This window comes from Puntigrus tetrazona, chromosome 6 (assembly GCF_018831695.1).
Source record: "Puntigrus tetrazona isolate hp1 chromosome 6, ASM1883169v1, whole genome shotgun sequence".
Classification (NCBI taxonomy): domain Eukaryota; kingdom Metazoa; phylum Chordata; class Actinopteri; order Cypriniformes; family Cyprinidae; genus Puntigrus; species Puntigrus tetrazona.
The window spans coordinates 13938763-13962494 of record NC_056704.1 but is presented as its reverse complement, the minus strand read 5'-3'; the positions used below and the strand labels follow the sequence as shown (position 1 = coordinate 13962494).

General features: G+C 35.6%; 1 protein-coding gene across 32 annotated transcripts in view; it reads right to left on the bottom strand.

Moving 5' to 3' along the window:
- dlg1a (discs large MAGUK scaffold protein 1a) overlaps positions 1-23732 on the bottom strand; it is a 104027-nt gene that overhangs the window by 9409 nt on the left and 70886 nt on the right. For 30 of the 32 annotated variants that reach the window (XM_043242793.1, XM_043242794.1, XM_043242804.1 and 27 more), the window contains 11 exons: positions 20763-20813; positions 20121-20245; positions 18932-19101; positions 18691-18827; positions 17927-18071; positions 16015-16141; positions 13373-13529; positions 12977-13079; positions 5447-5561; positions 2282-2458; positions 1032-1098 (listed from right to left, as the gene is read on the bottom strand). In XM_043242793.1, coding sequence (XP_043098728.1) covers positions 1032-1098; positions 2282-2458; positions 5447-5561; positions 12977-13079; positions 13373-13529; positions 16015-16141; positions 17927-18071; positions 18691-18827; positions 18932-19101; positions 20121-20245; positions 20763-20813 — 1374 coding nt within the window. Of the gene's footprint in view, positions 1-1031; positions 1099-2281; positions 2459-5446; positions 5562-6359; positions 6641-12976; positions 13080-13372; positions 13530-16014; positions 16142-17926; positions 18072-18690; positions 18828-18931; positions 19102-20120; positions 20246-20762; positions 20814-23732 lie in introns of those variants that run through there. The other 2 variants (XM_043242826.1, XM_043242825.1) reach the window with 2 other exon arrangements.

Sequence of the window (23732 nt, the reverse complement as noted above, 5' to 3'; positions counted from 1 at the left end):
CCATTATAAAACATTTTCAATAAATTCAAGGTTTCAAATATTGAGATGATTAATATTATTAATACTAAATAATACTGTTCATGTGTGGGTTTGGTAAGATGTTTCGAATTTTTTATTTTTATCACTTATGCTTACCAAGTGGGCATTTTTTATTTAAAAAAATACAGTACAGCAGAATTGTGAAATATTTCAATTTAAACTAATCATTTTCTATTTGAATATATTACAAAATTATTTCTGTGATGGCAAATCTACATTTTGAACAGCCATTACTCCGGTCATCAGTGCCAAAAGATTCTTCAGGATTAATTCTAATGCTGTTGTTTTGGTACTCAAGTTACAGCGATTGTTATAAATATTTCCGACGTTATTTATTTAGAATAGAAACATTGAAAAAAACAGCATTAATCTCACGCGTAAATCTCTTTACTGTTATGTTTTGAATTTAATAATGAATTTATTGTGTCCTTGCATTTTTTTGCCATATTGCCCAGCCCTAATAGTCACATGCGGTTAAAAGTCCTTTCACAGGAGAGAATTGTGGACAAACATACAGGATTAGTACACTACACACAGTAAAAAGCTATATGAATTCATTTAACAAAAAGAACATTTGAAACAAGCATCTCATTCATGTAGAATGATTCATCCCTTGCACACTTCACTACTTTGTTAGAGTTTACACTTGCCAGCTGTTAGTCATCTTATGTGAGAACATTTTTGGCTTTGGAAGTCACACAAGACAAAGGTGCAACAAAATGTTTCTAATGCCGAACATCTTGTTAGCACATTTCATCTCGAATTAGCATAAACTAACAATGTTTCAAAATAGGCTACAAGGCTCGTTCGTAATGGTTTCTGATTTCTGTCAACTTAAGGTTATGTCGGTATGACTGCATGAAATAAATTTCAATTTTTACATAAAAGGCTCATTTATTATGTATCAGTCTATAAACAGCTGCTTTTAAAGGCATTAAAAGGCTGTTTGTGTCAAGCAAGGCATGGTAAATATTTGAGCAGCGAACACTTACCCCTTTGTCTCGAGACTTGGAGTTGAATTTAACCGTCTTTAACCTGGCTCTTTCTTTTCTCTCCACCCTGAGGAGGAAGAAGACAAAGGCATCAGGACAAGTATTCGAGCACATAAACAAAATAAAAACGTATGAAGAACGTATGAAGCTCTAATACGTTATCCTTGCAAAAAGCTAAAGATACTGTAGTAAGGCAATTTACAAAAACCGTGCTTTGATGCATCTAAAGTATCACGAAATATGACGCAGATCGGAAACTTTCACCAAGAGAAATCCCAACTTGTTTCTAAAAATAGAGAGCATTGCTGGCCGTCCCCTGTGCTTCAAGACCAAGCGTCATCAGCAGGGAGATGAGAGAGGCTAATTTTTAGAACGAGGTGAGAAGTCAATTATCAAGTTTCAATCAGCATACAGTCAGGACGAGAGAATAAGAGAGAAACTCTCACAGCATCACACATCAGTGCTTAAATATAAAGCTCTAATTAGAAATGGGTGAAAGTAAACCCATGACTTTGGCAAAAGAAGTAGGCTTGTTTGCATATTTTTATTCTAAACGCAATGAAATAATTTTGTTTGTATGCAACTCATTTACATTTACAGTTCAGTAACCAAGTATTTGGCAATTGGGGGCAAAACAGCTTATTGTGGTGGAAAAGGAGCCAACATTGAAATTTTTGATCATTTATATATTTTTCACGCAGTAAATATTGAAAGCTTTTGTGATTATTAGACTTATTCGTTTAAAGCCTGGGACTGGGACTAGCGCACAACTAAATCTATGCATAACATACATTTGAAAAGCAGCAAAAATTGGTTATAAAGCCATAGAGGTTTTATTAAAATAACAATTAAAAAATTATCTATTGGTTAAAAAGATTTTTTAAACCCCTGGGACATAAAAGAAAGCGCTCTTGATTGAAAAAATGCCCGCAATCTTCAAACAGTTCAGTAGCTGCCGAGTTAAAACAGCTTTCCCTTACGTAAGCATATATAGAGTCTCAAATGTGATCGCACAGATGTATGTGTGCTCATTTTCACAAATTACAACGAATAATGCATGGTAATTAAGCAAAAATGAAGGCAGTGAACCGAAACAGAAGACATTGTGAAAGAAACATTAATTTTAACAACTATGAGATGTGTGTAACGTGGCATTAAACACACAATTGTGTTAATCACTGTAAAGAGGGTTAACTGAACTATATTTCTACAGTAGAGTGTGCTCTGGAATGCACGAGGGCACAGCCTACCTCTTCTTGCTGGGAATGACGCCCATCTCCTCCATCTCGCCATCTGGAGTCACATGCCGCGCTTGCCACCACTCCTCGTCCGAAGCATTCAGGACATGTAGGATGTCGCCAAAGTGGAAGTTCAGCCCCTGACTGGGCAGGCCCGAGTCTTTCGTTATGTCATAATCAAACAGGGCTCTGGGGGAGAACGTAATAATAAAAAAATAAGCAAAAAGTCAATTAAAAGTTAATCAATCTTCTTTGTTGATAAGGTAATAGTGCTGTCAAACAATAAAAAGATTTTGTTTACATAACATACATACATTAATATATGTGTACTTATTAAAAGTGTACTGTGTGTGTGTTTTGAAGATATTTACATGCATATACATTTATAGATTTCATATTTAAATTACATAAAAAATGCATCGCTGTTAATTATTTGATAGCAGTAGTAAATAACAACATTAATAAAAAATAACAGTTTTCGTAACGTTACTTTTAAACATATGCTACTAAAATATTTTTCATTTCAAACATTTACTTTCTATTGGTAGGAAAAAACTGATAGTCCCGCCCAAAACCCCATGCTATTGGTTGTGCTAATGCTGCAAAGTTTGACCGCTCTGGATGTTCAAACTAAAAGGATTTTTCCAAAGAATTTACATTTCTAAGGTTTAGCTTATATTAAGCTACAACAAGGAAATGCATTTTAAAAAGCACTTCAGTGTTAGAGAAGCAGCAGCAAGAGCAGCCTTTATTTTAAAGGTCAGAGGGAAGGTAAAAATGGGGCATGTCAAAAAAAATTACGATTTTCGGGGGAAGAACGAAACCTTTTCTAAAAAAATAGCACAATAAATCAGACAGACACAACAGCAAGAAAAGCCTCTAGTCTGTGCATGCATGAAATTCAATGAATATTAAAAAAAAAACTAAAAAGACAGTGAAAATTATTTTATATATATTACAAAGCCAGTCTTCCTAACTCATCTGCCTAAAGACAGATTTCCTGAGATATTAAGTAGGCCACTGCTGTTCTGTGCATGTGTGCATGTGCATTTAAGAGAACTGGAGCTGAAGTAACTAGCTGTCCAAGCTCTTGACTAGCTTATCTCCGTTTCCTCATCAATAATGAAGCACTTCCAGGAGGAAGCCAGAGCATCCGAGAAGCTTATGGGGCTTTAAGGAACATACAGACACCAAAGCCTTCTTTAACCCTTACAAGCACATAAAGCAGCATTATTTAACTCTTCAGCAAATGATGCAGATGATTTCTGTGTGGTCTTAATCTGCTTAGAGGTGTAATAGGCTACATCCTTGTACAGCTTCAGCGGAGACCTTCAGAGTCATTACAGTAAACGGCTAGGATACAGAAGATTAAAGGCTCAATCTGTGTAGATATGAGGTTTTAATGTAACATCAGATCAGAAAACCGTCTCTTTCAAAAAGGTCAAGCTTATATTTGTACTAAGAAAACCAGTGGAAGCAATTAAAAAATGCATTTACTAAACACTTACTTTAAAATATTAAAATGTATGTTACTTGAATTATGAAAAATGCCTAAATGCATAATTTCTTAGTCACAAACATGCCTGCATCTACCCACATCCTTGCCTGAATTCATTCAAAGCATTCATCAAAACTAGCTACAGCCACAACAGCTTGTGTTGTATATATATATATATCTTTCAGAAACGGTTCACAATAAACCAAACTAGAGCAAACGGCCCCAGCAACACGGAAGCGTCTCTTACTCTTCATTTCCATCACTGTTTGTTTCCATTAATCATTCATTATATACGCTTACCATGTAAAACGTTCAGCTGTATGTCCTTCAGTGCATTTTAGATTAGATTTCCTCTCAGTGACGCTATTTTGCTACGATGACCAATTTGACTCGTATTTTTCTGAACGCAAACATAAATATACAGGGACGATATATTATGGGTTGAGCTGAATGTGACCCACACAGCTGAAAAATCACATTAGGTTTTAAATCAGCGAATACCGCATGCATGTGTAGAGAATCCAGTGCCCAGGGGCATTCGAATCCTCAAAATGTCAAAGCTGTTCTTATTAAAACATACGAGCAGTAACCTGAGAGCTACAGAATGAAGTCAAACGAAAGCCACGTAAGAGCTAAACTTCATCTATTGCTTTATGTTTAACCGCGACCGTTGTGCTAGACTATGAGCAGACTATGAGAGTCTGAGCACAGGAAGGTAAAAAGACTTTCTCCAAAAAAACATGGCAACTTTCAGTCAATACAGAGCCCTTCAGAGTTACTGCCTGGAATTATCTGATTCAGTCTACTGAATTAAATAATAACCACTGGCCCGAATGCTCTGAGAGCAACAAACACAGGCCCACTTCAGAGAATGACATATTCACAGAAGGGGCCATCTATGACGCCATTAACGGTGGACAGAACAATATGCATTCAAAAAAAGCAAGGGATTTAGGGATGGATTGTGAACTATGCAAATATTTCGTACTTATTTATAGACATTACAACTTACTCTATCCATGCATGAAGCCGTCTGTGAAAAGGCTTCCGTTTTGTATTATTTTAAAATAACACTTTACATTATCAGCGTTTTGTTTTACAAAATTATATATAAAAAAATGGATCTTAAACCTTTGATGTATAATAGTGCTATCAAACAATTTATAGCATCCGAAGTAAAAGTTTTGTTTACATAATGTCTATACTTTGCATATTTATTATATATATATATATATATATATATATATATATATATATATATATATATATATATATATATATATATATATACACACACACACATACAGTATTTAAAAAATACATTTACATAAGTTATATTATAGATATATTAACATATTTACTATATAAACATTTTTTCTTAATGCATGTGTACGTATTTATATTTTAAAAAATACACAGTACACACACATATTTAAAAAACAAAAACCTATTTTGAGCGTCATTGATCGTTTGACAGCACTAATATAAAATAACAGTAAAATAATTGCATGTATACATTAATAACAACAGAGTAGAAAATACAGCAAAACTAAATGTACTACATACTATGCAGTCCTTTTTTGCAGAAGTGCCACTGTCTTGTGTTGATCTCTGGGGATTAAGGATCTAAGCATGTTTGGAAGATCAAATGTAACTAGTGGTGATTAGTAAAAGCTCACCTGACATACAAGGTCCTCTTCTGACTAGTCCGCAATGAGCCGGAGCCTGAACTAATACTGCTGTTCATCATCTGCTCCCGTAGATCATGGATTTTGGCTTCAAATCGACTGTACTCTGTTAGAAACACAGAAAACAGCATTACGCATGCTGCCCTGCTGAGAAGAGACAAACAACAAGGAAAAAAACCCTTAAACACCTACAGCTTCAGGCTGGATCGGTAATATCGATGGAGATGGAGGGAAGAAAAGTCAGACAAAACGAGAGAGACGTATATAGATGTGCGGTTCGGGGCATTTGGAGAAAGTATAGGATTTATGCTCGAGGTCTGTCAAATGTGAGACTTACAAACACTAAATAGCAAACAGATGCATCAACATACGCACAGCTGTCCAAGCCGTAAAGTGGTAGAGAGGGCGGATATAGTTTGATACGTTGGAGAAATCTTATTTAATGAGATATATCCGATGAATTCATCATGCATTCCCAAGACTCAAACTGCGTGAGGAAGGTTAGCTCACGCTAGACTGAAACAGTGAAAAGCTTCATGAATTATTCAGTAGTTTAACCCACTTAACGCTCCTGCTCTTTTCCTATGTTTGACCTTAGAGGACGTATGAAAGACATTCAAGCTATAGAACAAGAAATGCTGAAATTACAGCCCGATAAAGACCTCACGGCATAGTTCATATCATCAAGAAAGTCTTACTTTGAAGTAAAAGTCAAGGCGGCTTTAACTCCAACTTTAACCAAGTCTGTTAAATAGCCTTTACATAAAACCCCCTCAAACCTCAAACAAAACCTCATGAATACAACCGTTATACTCTTCCACAGACCAAAGCACAACAAAACGGCATAATAAATAAACCAACAAACAAATTAGAGTATAATAAAGTTGAAAGCAAATCAGCGTACTTACGAGCTCCTCTCTCAGAGCCGCGCAGGAGTCTGCAGCGAGTGAAAGTTTCCGAAACGGTTCTCCCCGTGTCTCTCCCTAACCCTCCATGTGGGAGTTCAATTGTGTTGTGGTGCTGAAGGACAGCTCCAAATCACGCACAGCTGCTCTCCGTGCACGAGTGTGTGTGTGTGTGTGTGTGTGTGTGTGTGTGTGTGTGTGTGTGTGTGTATGTGTGTGTAGCTTGCCTTAGTTGGACGCTTCCACGCAAAGCCTCTCTGAGCACCTACAGCACAGCAACACAACAGATGCTAATGGACTAAACAGTGCTTGAATTGCTCACTCCCTCCCTCCCTCCCTCCCTCCCTCCCTCCCTCCCTCCTCCTTCCCTCCTCTCTCTCTCTCCCTTTATCTTTCTCTTCTTGCTGAAGTCACAGCCCTAACCCATGTTGGCTTGTTTAGCACAAAACCGCGCATTCATTTCACCAAGCAAAACAAAGGAAGTAAATATGAACAGAGAGTGAACTAACAACAGGAGAAATAGTGTACTGAGGCGTATGATTATATTTGCATCGTTTTGGTGACCTATGCCATTGCCTTCCAAAAAAAGCGGCAGATTTACTAAACAGAGCTAATTAGTGAAGACAACGAGTGGACAGCCAGATCATGTAATTTGCTCATATTAGATGCTATTGCATTTTGGTGCATTAAATAATAGTAAATTGATTACCGCAAACATTTGTAAATCAATTTGTACGTTTCATTTAAATACTCTCCTCCTATTCTTTTTGCATCTACAATAGAAACTCCTACAAATGCATAAGTTTTAAGGGCACCTGGTCAATAACCACTTGGTGTCATTAGTAAATAGTAGCAGTAGTTGTTTTTGTGCTGGCACAAGCTATTGGTAAATCTGGGTGGAGTACTTGTTATATATGTTTATTATAGTGGAATATTTTAGAGATGTATCAATATGAACATAAGTATAATGCACTTATTTTTTTGATGCAAGCACATAGTGTTAGTTAGTTAAGGCCACCTAATGTAAAGTATGACCGTGTCTGTGACACTTTAAATACTAATAGAATGGAAAGTAATATTAAGGACACAAGAAAAATAATAGTTTCACAAATAGAAAGGAAGAAATTAAAGACCCTGAATATTTCATAATTGAAAAAAACAAGCGTGAAATTCTTTATAATTCACTACATGTACAGAGTAATAGGAACAACCAACACACACTGATGTAAAAGTCTGTAAAACAATGGATTTATGTTGACTGAGCATCTCTATCTGATGTATTCGTGTCCCTACATTACATTTAATGCCTGTTTTGCTGGAGATGCATTATGAATAAACAGCTTTACTAACAGCATTATTTTTTTCCAGTTACAAATAGTCAATCGAATGACTGTTTCCCCGGTTAGAACGCAGTTACCATTACTGACCATAAAAAGCAGCGTTACTTATCATTTATTATAGGCTTAGTTCATCTTAAAGGATGCGCAGTGTAACGTATCTGTATGTGACGTACCATCAACTCTTTCACTCAAAGCATAAAGAAAGATGCAGAGCTAGAGAGTCTTACATGAAACGCAGAACTGACATGCTGCATGTAAACAATATTCTGTCGAATTATTCTTTGTTAATATTCATTAACCCAGCAGGTAGGTAGAATTTGTAGTATCACAATTTGATTTATCACAATATAAAATACTGTTAAAAAGTTACAGTGTTTTATAATTTATTCTATTTAGTGTCCTTTTCATTCATTTAAGATATTTATATTCGGAATATCCAAGTTATTTGGCATATCAGAAAAGTTACTTTCCCTGGTAATTAGTTACTTTTGTAACTCAGTTACTAAGTCTGTTACTATTTATGAGAAGTAACCAGTAACTATGACTAATTACTTTTATAAAGTAACTTGCCCAACACCGAATAATAAACACATGGATATTTCATAAGTACTGTAAAACATTTAAATTATCTTCAATAAATGATCTCTCGGCCTTGTTTTCTCTTCGAATTCACATCATCCCTTGGTAGATAAACATAAGACAATGAGACATAATGGATGCGAACAAGTCTCTGGTGATGAACAAAAGTCTATAATTAGATATAGCAGAAATGCTAAGTCATTCATAATGAAGACTGGAGAACATTCGTGGCTTCTTGCAGAGTCCGTGCAGACGAAACAACAGGAAACTAAACGCCAGCACCCCCAGGATTACATTGGTTTGAATGAATAGTTTAATGAGAGTAATGATGCATGCCCTGCCATAGAACAGTGAAAAGCTTTCATATTATCAGGAATTCTGAACGTTATCGTCATCAACGTATGTGTCAAACAACAAAACAATTAAGGGGCTTTCATAAAGCTCGAAAAGGAGGGAGGCAGTGGTAATAATACGCTTTGAGTCACGTTTCTAAAGAATGTAAGTAAATAATCATTAGAAGCTTTTATATTCAGAAACGGCATTAAGGCACAATGGCCAAAGCTTAATCAACTGATTCAAAGTATTATTATAACAAATGTACGCGCTCCAAAGTTTAACACTTCCTTTATTAGAAAAATAGTAAAGTCGATAAGCCGATAATTATTTCACATCATGCCTTGGAAATGATAAATGTGGAAAGTGTGGGATGCATAAATCTTTTTAGTGTTTCATGTTTACTCTGGCAATGCATCATGAAAACGGATGTTTACTCAGAAAATTACAAACAGTGTTATTAAATTATTAATGTTATAAGAATAACTTGTAGTGAGTTTTAGACGAAGGCGAAGGTAACAAAAAAAAATTAAAAAATCGAATCTTTCAGTAATATCTGTTTTAAAAAAAGGTTTGGGTACGGATCACTCTCTTTCAATAGTGCTATGTAGGCAGAATAAGCATTCACTAAATTTTATGAGTCATCAAATCAAAATAAGACCGCTATGATCTCATGAATATGTGAATTTCAACGAGGTGCAAGAGAGGATTTCATCTTTGTTAATCTTCCGGAGTTTGTCATCGTTGTCATAGCATGCGGCACTAACATACGTGGCTAAAGCCCTTTCAGTTCATATATATATATATAATATATATTGAACTAAGGAACTCTTTTTTTTTGACACAAGCAGAGTAAAACCAGAGTAAAAATAGAATTGATACATACAACCTAAGCAGTGCTGCCAGATCCTAAAAAGAGAAGCAAGCAACTTGGTCTGACAGAAGCAATTTATTAACTATTTATAATACATTTATTATGCTAGTATGCACATAAAATATAAACTGCACATTTCCACTGAGGTAGAAGGGGCGGGTTGGAAAGGCATAATTATAGAAATTAATACCCATAAATGCCAAAAAAAAAAATACCAAAACTGAAGCATCATTTGAGAAGTCAAACCCTGTTTTCATTTTGTGTGGTTGCACTGAAAGTAAAAAGCGTTTGTTTCTTTGTTTGTTGAGGTAAGTGAAATGGGTAAATTTCTCCTTAATTCTGTAAATAACTGGGGGGCATGTCACTAAAGCGGGACTTGTGCTTAGCCCAGCTCTGTGTGTGTGTGTGTGTGTGTGTGTGTGTGTGTGTGTGTGTCAGACACTGATGTCTTTAAGCTCCAGCACAGATCCTCAGAGCCGTTAAATCCCTCTGATCAAAGCAGTCTGGCCCTAAGGGGTTTCATTTCCTATCCAAACACCACCATCAGTGCACATTTAATGCCATTTGTTTCTCGTGTCAAAAAATGGAGGCTCTGGAAGGACTGCGTCGCAGTTAAATCATTACACCACAACATCTGTTCTTTAGTTAGATATCTAAAGCATCCTCTGGTTATTGCACTTAATGGAAAACACCATGCAGCACTGACATATTCACTATGAGAAGCCCTGGAGAGTTGACAAGGTCCTCCCTCAGCAGTTCTTCAGCAGCCATTGGTCAAAGTGAGTGCTGCATCTGTGCTTTCCGATGCTTTATTATGCGTGTTGTCACACACTGCATATGGAGAGCAGAGGGAGTTGGATCTAATCTCAGCTCATTCTCCCCACAGGGAGCTGCCTGAACCCTGCTCGCACCTGTGGCCGCCTGATTGGGCACAACCGATCTCCATCTTGCCGAACGAATACTGGGCAGAAGAGCATGTTGATGAGACGTCTCGTATGGAAAAGGGATGACAACATACAGATTCAACTGGAGGTCGTCATTTCTCTGTAGCAGCTATAAACGAGTAACTTTCAGTGCTGTAGCTTCTCTGCTGGTGACTCGTGTTTCAAAAACGGGTTGAATATTACAGCTGGACCGCATCTTAAATACAATTCATGATCAAATCTGATGGAAAAACTAATATATTGACATAGAGTGTAATGCAGTACTGAAACCCTCCACATCTATATATGAATGGAAAGCTGAGATGAGACTTTGCAAACTGACACCCGCTCTGTAACTCAAGATGATGAGGACAGTAGGTGGACTTTTTTTCGGAAAGCTGCACTGACTCATCAACAACTATAAGAGAAGATGAGAGACTACGCTATAGAAAATTTTAAACACATTTGGGTAAATCTCAAACATGTCAAAACATGCCCATGCTATATTTGAAAACAAAAACAAAAGGAACAGACAGCAAAGTACATTTTGTACAAATAAAAAGTTAAAAAATTATTTTAGCATGTTGATAACATGCTTTATCATTCTGAAATGCTAGATATAAGTTAACAACATATCTTTAACATGTTTTACCTGTTTCTAGCACACTGCTAGCATACTCGTTGACATCTTATTAGTTTTAACAATGCTAGCACATTTAGCTAGCCTGTTTAACACTTGCTGACATGTTATAACTAGCATGCTTTACAATTGTCAAGCCAACATGTACACAAAAGATGAATTTGAACAAATGGAATAATCTAAAGACAACTGGAAAAATGTAATGAACATTTATCTTAAGAAAGCGAAATGAAACTGTGGTTAGGTGGTTAAAATCTTTGGTTACCATTACCATGGTTACAATGTTTTTTTTTGGTCTCGTTTGTTTTAAAACTGTGGCTAAGGGGTTGCTTGTATTTGCTTAGAAATTTCAAATCAATAAGTAAAAAGCAGGTCAGGTACTGAAGTGCTATCTTCTGTTTCTCTAGAGTCTATGCCACTGATGAAGAGACTGGATTGTGGAACGTTCTCCAAACGAAAGCCAAGCTAAAGGACAGAGCTGCTCTGTGCTGGCCGTGAACGGAGGAGCGTGACGGGTACAGGAAGCTAGGCTCAGGAGCCACGCTAAGACAACAGCTTTCACCAAACAGAGAAGATGCTACATAAACACACATACGCTCGTCGGGGGTGTGAAAGGAGCTCAGATCACACATACACACACAGACCTGTTCTGAAGCTTAATATAGACCCTCTCAGACTATGTCCAGCCAAAACTCTGAGGGTCATCACTACCCCATTGGTATTTTAATAAACACTGCAGCCAGGCCTGCCGAGCCGAAGGAAAGAATGGCCAGGCTGGACTCTGCTCCTCAGGGTGAAGAAGCCGCTATGAGTCACGACCACAGCACTATACAGCAACACTGTGAACATTAGCACCTACATGTACTTGAAATCATTTTCATTCTCATGTCAAAACTTTGGGGTCAGTAAGTTTTTTTTTTGCTTGTGTGTGTTTTTTTTTTTTGTTTGTTTGTTTGGGGGTTTTTTTCAATTGATGAAAAGGGAACATAAAGACATTTATTTGCAATAGTCCAAAAGATTTTATTTCAACTAAATGCTTATTAATTTAGATTTTAAATTAAACGATGAAAACATTAAGCAAACATTTAATCCGAATTGTAAGAAATAACAGGTAGAAATGCTTTTGAGTACTAAATCAGCATATAAGAATGATTTCTGAAGAATCATGGGGCACCAAAGATTAGAGAAGTAGCCGTTAAAATGTCATATTTGGCATTACAGAAAAAAGGGCAAAATGTTAAAAATGAATGAATGAATAAATAAATAAATAAAAATAAAAAAAAAAAAAAAAAAAAAAATATATATATATATATATATATATATATATATATATATATATATATATAAAAAAATATATATATATATATATATATATATATATATATATATATATATATATATATATATATATATATATAGTATTTAACAGTACCACTGTGCATACTCTATTTTGTCTATTAAATAAAGTCTCATGGAACATTTTTTTCTTGCCCAATGTTCTTATGCTATAAATCAGATTATGGAAGAAAAATGAGTTGCGAAAAGCATTTCATATTGACTTTAAATACACCATAGGCTGTACAACCCAAATGACAGGTTTTCTATGAAATCCACAATGTCAGTGCAACTGACTTTCTTCCCATTTTCACAGTCCAACACCCATGAAATGTTTCCCGCCATGCCCAGCTAAAACCAAATTAGCATTTGTAGTATTCATGCTATGCTGCATCAATAATGTTTTTCAGATAAAAACAAGTATTTGTGTCTTTTAAAAAGATTCTCTTTAAAAATATATTGTGGGGGAAACAAATTTGATGCAAAGTGTGAGCATTCATTAAAAAGAAATTGTGTTTATGAGATATAGGCTATATATAAATTAAAACGAAAGAACTGAGGCCGAAAAGAAACAAAAGGAAAGCCTACCCACCTTCAGGTCTGTACTGAGCCACAATGGTCACAGTCTGTCCAGCATTCTTCAGTGCTGCGGCTGCCTGTTCGTGCGTTGCACTGCGGAGGTCCACCCCATTTACCTACAGCACACATACAATATTAATAAATAAGCACTGATGCAAAACGCAGCCAGTGGGGTCCAACGGTCTGAGAACGCATGGAAAATTCAGAATGTAAAATCTACCTCAAACCTGGAAAAATTCCTTTAAAATTTATGCTGACTGAGTGTTGTTGTAATAATACTACTAATAAAAGAATTACACAAAGACTTTATGAGATGTACCGAAATTTCAAATCTACATTTGTCTCATAGGATTATACTTGAACTTTGTCACTGAAAAAGAACAACTGTTAACGATGCAAATGTTCTTACAGAGATGATACGGTCTCCTTTCCTTAATTCTCCACACAGGTCTGCAGGCCCTCCTGCTAAAATGAATGAGATGAAGATTCCCTCTCCATCTTCTCCTCCTACAATGTTGAAGCCTAGGCCTGTGGTGCCCCGATGAAGGACTATTTTCCTAGGCTCCCTAAAAACCAAAACCAGCATTCATCAGTTGACGTGAGAGAACAGAGCAGGAAAGCATACTTACAATTCTAACCGCTTTTGATTACCGAAATAAATAAAATACAAACACACCTCAAAAAAACCCTGCATTTAGCATTGTATTATATAAAATTTCTAAGAAAAAATGTTTTATTGGCTACAAAAATACTGAAATAATTAATTAAAATGAAAACAAACAATATTTTAATAATTGAGCATAACTGAATATTTTAAATATACATTTAAAAATTATTTTAACATTTTATAACTTGATTTAAAATTCAATTAAAAACTAAATCAGTAAGTTACGATTATTATTTGACATTATTTAACATGTTTTTAATAAACAAACTCTCCCTCAAAACAGACATCAGGGAAAAAAATAAATAGATAAATACTGTACATTTGACCGCATCTCCCTCTAGTGAACAAAATATGAACTCCAGAGAGGTATTAGTTTGTAAAGTGTGTGAGTACATGTGGATGTCTGTAGATGGCAGCAGAGCCTCGGGTTACTGGCTCTGGAGCGTTTCAACGTTTTCAAAACAAACCCCGGCTCAACATGGCTACAGACATGTTATTTAACCCTTAACACGCTTTCAGAACAAAGTCAGAACATCGTGCAACCGGAATACTCAAATAAATTTCAGTTATAAAACTGTTAAACCCGTCCTGCAGAATTAAGTCTTAATTCAAAGCTTATCAGATTTGCCAAAATTGACTTCACAGATTGGTTGGTCATATCATGACGCTAGCTTATGACGTAAGAGGCTGTTTGTTTTTAACATCAATTTGACGTATTTGGTGAATTCTTCAGACGGGAATCAAATCCCCGCCCCGATTAAAAAGGATTAAATATGGTAAAGCACACCAGTTAGCATGTGCATGTGTGCGTGTCCTTGTTACGAGCCCACTTTTCTCTACCAGACAAAATATGGCAGTCCGGCCAAATATCATTTGCAAGCCAACTCTTATAATACCGCTCTCTACTGACGGGCAGCTCTTACGAAATGAGCAAACTGATCAGGTAGGCGAGAAGGTGAACAGTCAACAGGACAAACCACAGATGCTGTCTCTTAATGAGCCAATATCTTCAACAGATCTCCAGAGGACATTTACTACTGTTCAACAAATGCTGTGAGAGTGATTTGTCATATACACAATAAATATGTCTTTGTTAATGTCTTTAAATAAAGTATGTTTCACTAAAGTCAAATATGCTTTTTATTTAAATTTTTTTTTGAAGAAGAAGAACCTGGTTTACCATTATTGGATAATTGGATGAGGTAGCTTGATTTAAAAAATGTAATTTATAGAACTTTAAATTAATAAAATATGAGACATGGATATGAAAACATAATCATGTCTGTGTAAAAAACTATTATTTAGTATTAGCTTATAGGCCTTTTGTAGTATAAGATGATTTTTTAGTTTAAGTTTCTTGAGAACTAAAATAAGCATAATAGAATATATTCTAAGGAATCATGTTAAGACTGGAGTGACGAAAAATGACAAGAAAAAGTAAAACGTTCAAATATTTTACAAAAGAAAAGATATTTTCACATTGCATTTATTTTTCTGTATTTTCATTCAAATAACAGGCTTCAAATATTTAACCAGTATTGTACAATGTACAGTCATGTAATATTAATTTATATTAATTGAATTTTGAATTCTAGTCTGGCTAAAAAAAAAAAAAAAAAAAAAGCCAGCCGAGGTACAACATGCACGCTTGATCAAATTAAAAGTTGAATTTGAGAAATTCCAAAAATGTTCTTTGCATGGCTAGCCTTAAAAAAAAATAAAAATCTTGAATCATAGTAAAGGGGAATAAAGCGAATCATCCCAGAAGCCTGATATGGCTTTCATAAGGGCAGGAAAAGCAGAATGAGGCCAGACAAACTACTAGCAACACCCAAGACTAATGTGAAGAGTTGTGCATGAGTGTTCTATATAATATTTTTTGTAGTACAAAAAGGCAGAACCATTATGCAGATATAAAGTATGTACTAAAAATTCCATTAACCTTGGGCAGCTTATCTTGTGTGTAAAGAAATGCTATTCTCTTTGAACCTCGTATCTATTCAAAATTATAGAGCTGTCTTCACACCGAGCTACATGTAATGAAACTTACATAGCATTATCTTCTAAAATTCAGGAGGATGATACGGAGAAAAGACGCGCTGGAAAACTAAAAACAGCCCTTGAATATGCGATGAGAGTAAAAGTAATGAGAATGAGAGAGGTCAAAGGATACGACTGCATAAAAAACGTTTAAAAGCAAGCGGTGATCTGTATCAACTTTCATTCGAAACGAGTGAGCTTTTAACTACGCAAGGTCAAGGAATCGTAATGAACCATAGGAACTGCACAGACAACCTCTGAACCAAAAGCCATCGAATGTTGAAAGTATGGCAACAGGATGTCACGATCACGAAGACAAAGAAACGGGGAGGGCAAAGGCTCACCTTGTGATCTCATCATCTCCCAGCATGCCTTTTGAGATAGGAGAGTACCGAGATGGGGTGGCGGGGGTTAACGGCTGACTCAGATAGCTTTGGGTGCTGATATGGTTCTCCATGTGCTGGGAATAGGCTGAAAAAAACAAAACACAGAAGATATGATGTTATTGGCGTAATGATCAAAACTTCTTTGACGATGTTCATAGAGGTCAGGAGAGAAAAATCACACCACTCATACGTAATAATGTGAAGAAGTTCATCTACAGACGAGCCAAAGAGCAAAACTGCTGAAGAAAAAAACTTCTGCTGTAAAAGTCAACTCATAAGTAAAGGTTTTTTTTTTCATACATTTATATCAATGCACTTACCAAACATTTTATCCCAAGTGACTTACAAAGGATGAGGTACTACTGTGAAATATTCACAACAACTGCTTTCTATTTTAATATATTTTAAAATGTGATTTATTCCTCGTATGATGAAGCCAAATTTTTTGTCTTCAGTCTACAATATAAAGTAAAGTAAAAGACTCCATTGCATTGTTCTACATAAAATGATTTCTATAAATTCTATAATTTCTTTCTATTTTGATGTGCCCTTGTTAAAATCAACTAAAACTAAACACTAAACTAATAAAGTAAACACATTGTTAACTAATATCAGTTTTTACTTATGTGTGGAATAACGCTTTAAAAAGAACATTACAATAAAGGGTTACTTAATATATATATATATATATATATATATATATATATATATATATATATATATATATATATATATATATATATATATATATATATATATTTATTAAGGTGTCCTTGTTACAGTGTAATTAGAAATGTAAGTACTGAGGAATATTATTTAACTACATGTTCTTATTACATGGTTAGTGTTAGGGTTTGTCTTAAGTTTACTTGCATATAATCATGCATAATTTATTGTTATTATAATAGTAAGCGCACACAAGTAAAAAGTGTGTAAAATGTAGATCGAGCGCCTGAGAATAGAGCTAGCAAACGCAGTTATATTAGTAAGAAGCATTTACCTAGATCAGCGTCTGTAAATAATGGCTAATTTTTCATTTCGTGTGAGCACAACCTTTTTAAGGCTCAGTAATTGATGTCGCCACTATAAAAGACGTGTCCTTATTTGACTATGTCAGATGTGGTAAAGTGTAATAAAGTCAAGGATACGCACAGGCCAATTACTAACTGCAGACATTGACAACCCATTTATTTAATTCTCATCAAACAGTCCTTCACGTGTCAAATCCCCACGCAGTGCCTGACTGGCTGACGGATATAATGAAATGGGACCACTAATGAAATTGTTCTGTTTACGCCTTCCGAGAAAAAAAAAAAAAAAAAATCAGATTGCGCGCACACACATGACCGAGACACTGTCGTCCGCATGTGCAGATATCCTTACACGGCTTCACAACTCCCTCTGCAACACAGATGCACTCTTTTCTTCATATACTGATGCTGGATTTGCCGGATGGGGGAGCTGGCCACGTGATGCACTTCATGATTAAATGTGCTTTTGTCCTTCATGCCTTTAAGCCCTAATGACAGCTTCCTTTCTCAGAATCTAATGCTGGGGGGATCTGGCCTGCCTCTGGAACATCACCAAGGTGCTACATTATCGACTGTCATCACTCAGCACTTTGCACAGTCAATTTCAGTGGCCGTCCTCACGAGTTGCTGCCCCATCAGTAGAAAGTGCTGCGTCTAGCGGCTTTGAGGTGGGATTTAAGCCATAAGTGCGCATGGGACCTCGCAACGGAGTCAAAGTGCCTTTAAGGCGAGGCGGTTCATTCGCTCACCATATTATTTTATAAGTAAGTAAAAGGCTTTTTCGATTAATAAAATAAAAAAAAGAATACAATATGATTTTTTCTGAAAAGCTTACTTACAGCTGGTGACATCGGGAGGAACGTAACTATCATTCATAAAGACACTAGTGGGTTTTGCCACTTTTAAATAGACGACATCAGGGGTGTTTTTCAAGGCAGCCACGGCATCTTCATGAGTGACCTCTTCAAGGCAAACAGCATTCACCTGGAACCGATGTAACGCATGATTAGATGAAACACACATAATGAAAATTTAGGGTGCATTAGATTCATGCAAATGAAATTTGTCTTTTATAGTCTCCAAAGCTGTAAAATTATTTCACTTTTTTAAAATGCATTTGTTTATTATTTTTTACAAATGTAACATTGTAAATTTTATTTATTCCTAATTAATTTTTGTAATGGCAAAATACTCCGGACTTTGTCGCATGATTCTTCAGAAAGCATTCTCATATGCTAATTTGGTAATAATAGTTGAAAAAGTTGTGCTGTCTTTGTGGAAATGGCGATACATTTTTTTCAGGACTTTTAAAAGAAAAGAATATCCATAATAGAAGCATATATTAGAATTTATTCTCTGTAACATTTTACTGCCATTTTGATCAATTTAAAGCATCTTAGCTCAATAAAAATATGAAAGAAACTTAAAAAAAGATCAGTTCATTTAAGTTACATTTAAGTCGCGTACATGCGTCACAAACTCTAAGCACATAGGTTGTCTTGTTAAACAAAATGCTTTCATTTCCTCAATTTTCAATCTAAAATGATGCTTATAATGCCATTTAGTAAATGTACAGATAATAGAAGAGTTCATGTTTACTTACAGCCATGAGTTTATCTCCAATCTGTAGCCGTCCATCTTTGTGGGCCGCTCCTCCCTCAATGATTTTGGTGATATAAATACTGTTGTCCCCAGGAATATGTTGGTTTCCAACTCCTCCGGCTATACTGAAACCTAGACCTGTCAACAGAGGTCAGAGACTAAACCATCTGCCAAACCAACGATTAAACATCATAACATAGCACGCTTTTATTTTGTAACCTTTAGACAATTGACGCCTTTACCTTTTGGACCTTTTACCAGCTTTACATCCATGATTTTTTCTGTGACAGCTTTTCTTCTTCTGACATACAGTCTGACAATGCAGCCCGCCTCCTTGAGTGCCTCCACAGCATTGCTGTGAGTTACGTCTCTCACGTCTACATCATTTACCCGCAGTATACAGTCATTAACTCTATACAGAGAGAAAGGCAGAACATTGACTAAACGGTCCAAAAAAAGCCATAACAATTATAGTGTTTCATATACAAAAAAATATGCAATTTCTGGTTACTACACAGTATTTTCAGCAATAATGACTATAAGATATACTATTATTATCGGGATTGAGTCGCTGACAACTATTAGAGATTTTCCAGTAAATAACGTAAGGAAAGAGATTAAATTTACATGAGGAGGGGAATCATATTTATAGTCCACAAGCTAATTAAGTCACACTAAATCCAAACCTCAGTTAGGGAAGACTTTAAACTGCTTAAATCATCAGGATTAAGTCAGATTTGTTTATAAAAAAACTGTGCGTGACACAGCTACATTAAACTTGAATGGTAGTGTTTGGTGTTTTTATTTTTTGATTTTTATTTAAGAAATAATACTTCTATTCAGCAAGGACACAAACTGTTTTAAAGTGACATTAACAACAAGCGACTAATGTTACAACAGAGTAATGTTCAGAATATTCTATTTTTGATCAAATAAATGCGTTCACTTTCAAAAAGCGTTCTATAAATATCACCGTCAGGAGATGTGCGCTATTATTTTGTTGCTTTACAAATGCTCGTATTGCATTTACAAGCGAAACCATTTTGAATTTTCCTGCTCAAGCATGCAAATGCGGAAGTTTTATTCTTTAACTGCAGAACAGTTCTCGAGGGTGAACCTTTGAGCTCTGACATTCCCCAAAGGAACGCAGTCCTGTATGCTAGCGTCCCGCATTCTTAGCGGATTGCAAAAGTCTCCGTTGATAAATTTGCAGTGCATTTTCAACATGTTTTCTGCTGAATTCAGCGCTCTACGTGTAGCAAAAATAGGTTCGGCAGTCAGAACTACCAACAACTACGCTTCTGCTACTTCAGCTAGACAGAACTGTGCTGCTTGTGCTGTTAACTCGTAACCTGCTTATACGGCCTCGGAAATAAATAGGTGCTGTTTACAAGCGTGATGTGAAACAGGCTTAATAACATATTCTCTGACCTGAGTCTGCCATCCTGTGCGGCAGCTCCTCCTGGGATGATCTTTGTGATAAAGATACTTGGGTCCTCGCCGATGTGGGGGTTATCGGTACCGCCTGCAATACTGAAACCCAGGCCTGAGTTCCCCTAAAGGTGGAAAAAAAAACCCAAACGAAAATGAAAATTAAAAAAAAAAAATTCAACCAACAACAACAAAAATGAACTACAAGCATAATGACATGACCAGGATATAAGCAGATGATATGTGAAACTAATCTTTTCTAATACTTTTCTAATAAAGGGCTTTATATACCATACTGGTTTCATTAGTTAATGTGTTACGTGTTATGAAATAAATACAATCTTTATTTGTTAACATTATAACATCATAAAACCAAATGGAGAAATTGCTATTAATCAAATGTACTAAATGTCATAATATACTTCAAGCTTTTTCCTCTTTAGTATTCTCTTTCTTACAGTGACTATTTAAAACCTTGAGCACGACCACTTTACATCTCTTTTCTTCGCGCAATTCATCATGCAGTTCTGTTCAGACGCTCAATAAAAACGATGATATTATGACATATACTTTTATACATCGTGTAAGGCATTTTGAATCATACTGACATTTTAATTTTTGTCACTGTCAGAGCAGTCTTACCCGTTCAAGTGTAATTTCTTCATATTCATAATCAGCTTCTGTTCCATTCACCTGAAAGTTTTAACAAAACAGACTGTGTCAGTATACAAATCTTTGAATATACAGTTAAAAAAATGGCAATTGTGATCCAAATAGACATTTATTAGTTCTGCAAGTCTTTGAGTAATTTTAGATTTCACTCTCTTTTTCTGCATTGTCATGAATAATAAAAAACAGAATGTCGATTCTATAATTGATTACAATCTCTACAAAAAAGTATGTGACAAACCTGTTAAATAAACAGTTTTAAATACATTTTTAGATATTTAATTTATATATTTAACTATTATAGTACTATATAGTAGTATTATTACACACATTATACCAGAGCAAACACCGATACAACAGCAATAAGAGATATAGAGCTCAGAGCGAACAGTTCCTCTAGTACTCAAAGTACTCTAGTACTAGTTATTCCATAACTAGTACTCAAAGATCCATTTAATACACTTATCTAAATCCACTCAACAGAATTCCTCACCAAAAGTGTAAATTTCATCTTTAGACTCCCATCTGGGACCGATTATGGGCAAAATAATCTTACATAATAAGACATTGTGCTAAAAGTGCTCTAATTATGTAAGAATGAACTGTTTGAAAAAGTCTCAGTGTTTCTGCTCTCCACTCTTACGTTTCACCTCTACTGATTCTACAGTTCTTGGCACTACAAAACTCAGGCAGCACTATATATCTCGCCAGTTACTGTGTATTTCAGCCAAAGAGGACACAGCAACCAAATCTATGAAGAACACAGACTCTAGCTGTCGGCTAAACATGCAGTGCAGTCCGTTCTGAGTTCAACACGAGTTAAGCTGTATCAACAGCATTTGCGGTATAATGTTGATTACCACAGTAAATAATTCAGACTGTCCCTCAATAAATGTCACCGAAAGTACAGCAGGCGATAAACTCTAAAACCATCTGTTTTCAAAGTAACTGTAACTTAAACATTATACACGTTGGCAAGAAACTAATGTGATAGAATTGCTTACTGGCCTTGTGTGTGTAAAACTATATCCAATCTTTCAAGTCATGACCATGTAAGACCCAGTAAACCTTAGTAACTTTCACATGATACAGGTAAGGATGGTGTTTACATGGAGCAAACATTACTCAGGATGAGTTCAGATTGAGGTTTCATTTAAATACGTCGGGCCAGTTTTATATGAAAATGGACTAAATGCTTAAAATCAAAATGAATGAAAACAGGGCTGCGTGATAAAAGCAGAAATAAGCATCAATGCATCAGCTTTTAGATGTTTGTGTGGTTCTGGAGGCTCTGCTTTAAGCTTCTAAATGACATTTAAAGACCTTAAATACTAAATTCCCTAAACATTTCGCTCTCATTCTTTCTCTGTAACTGCTGCTAAAAACATCTGTCTGTGACATCAGTGGTGTTAGGGTGGGGTTTAAAGGGGGTGAGAGATATACGTCAATACTAACACTGCCCAATACGGCATTATACTCTAATCATGCCACCGGCTCTCAGCGCGACACCACAATAACATCCATGCTATTACTTCAATGCTTTTGTATAATTGTTTCAAAGAACATCCAAAAAGGCCTTTTCATTCTGGCTAACTACATACAGTATATTCTGAGGTTATTATTGGCAATAACCCTTTCTCTAGTTTTACGGGAGGTTTTCGGCACTGCTAAACTGCATGCTGCTACTCACATACTGCATGTATGGCTACAAACAACCAGCCAGGGATCAGAGCCAATACAGGCATTTACACGATCAATATGAGACTACTACTACAGTCTACGTATGCAAGATAACGAACGATCAAAACAAGAATAGATGTACATGCACAAGTTGTCGTCAACACTGCCCATTACAACGTACATTCCCAAAACGAAAACATATTCCAAAAGCATCTGCTTATTAATAATAATAAGAAAAAAGTTGCATACCACAAGCCAGATCGCTATAAAACCACCTGCTGAACTGCTGGTAGATTCAATATCAAAGATACTTGATCCCTGGGTAACACGATGCAGACAAATCCTGTGCTTCAGGCCTTCTGCGTCATTATTATTATTGTTATTATTAGATGACATAAAATTTTACTATAACCAAAAAAAAATTGACCAAAATTGTAATAATTAACCTTACTTTATTTTTAGATTGAAAAGTTTACTCCTCTAGCACATAAAAATAACTGAAGACCTTAGAAATGGCCCACGTTAAGCGACATGGCAATAGGGTCAATCTAAAGAACCGATGCTGTGGAGTTCCTAATGGACCACAGTTCTCTCTCATTCAGATAACTCTAGTCTTTGATGAAGGATGACAGAAGTCAGCTCAGCAGGCTTTCTGGCACTGGATGTATGGGATTATCAGACGCTGCTGAGATTGAGAGAAGAATAGGGTTGAAGAAGTGCCATGGGACCCTGCTAAATGTCATCCACGGTTAAATCCCAGAAACTAAAAATCACATATACTGCGGGAGAACTGTGTAACACAAGACGCAAGTAATCTCCTAAATGATGCAAAATTCAATTCATTGTAAATAAAATAAAGGTTGAACATATTTTAACATACTTTCTTCACTTTGGTAGGATATACTTTTAATTTCATTATATCAATAAATATTTTCTAAGCAATTGGTAGACTAGTTTGCTACTGAGCGAAAGTGAAAACACACGCTATAAATGATGCCCAGCTCCAATTTGCTAATTTTCAAATTGAATCCCCACTTCCAGTGCCATTAAGCAGGAAGCCATCTTGTATTGTGCATTTTTGAACACCATATTGAAGAGAGCGTAAAAAGCTTGCAGTGTGTGTGTGTGTGTCAGTATGTCAATGTTTTTAATGTGTATACTATCGTGTATAGGTGTATATAAACACACACACACACACACGTTGTTTTTCCCAATTATTCAACATCGTTACAAAAGATTTCCATTGTAAATGCTGTTTAATTT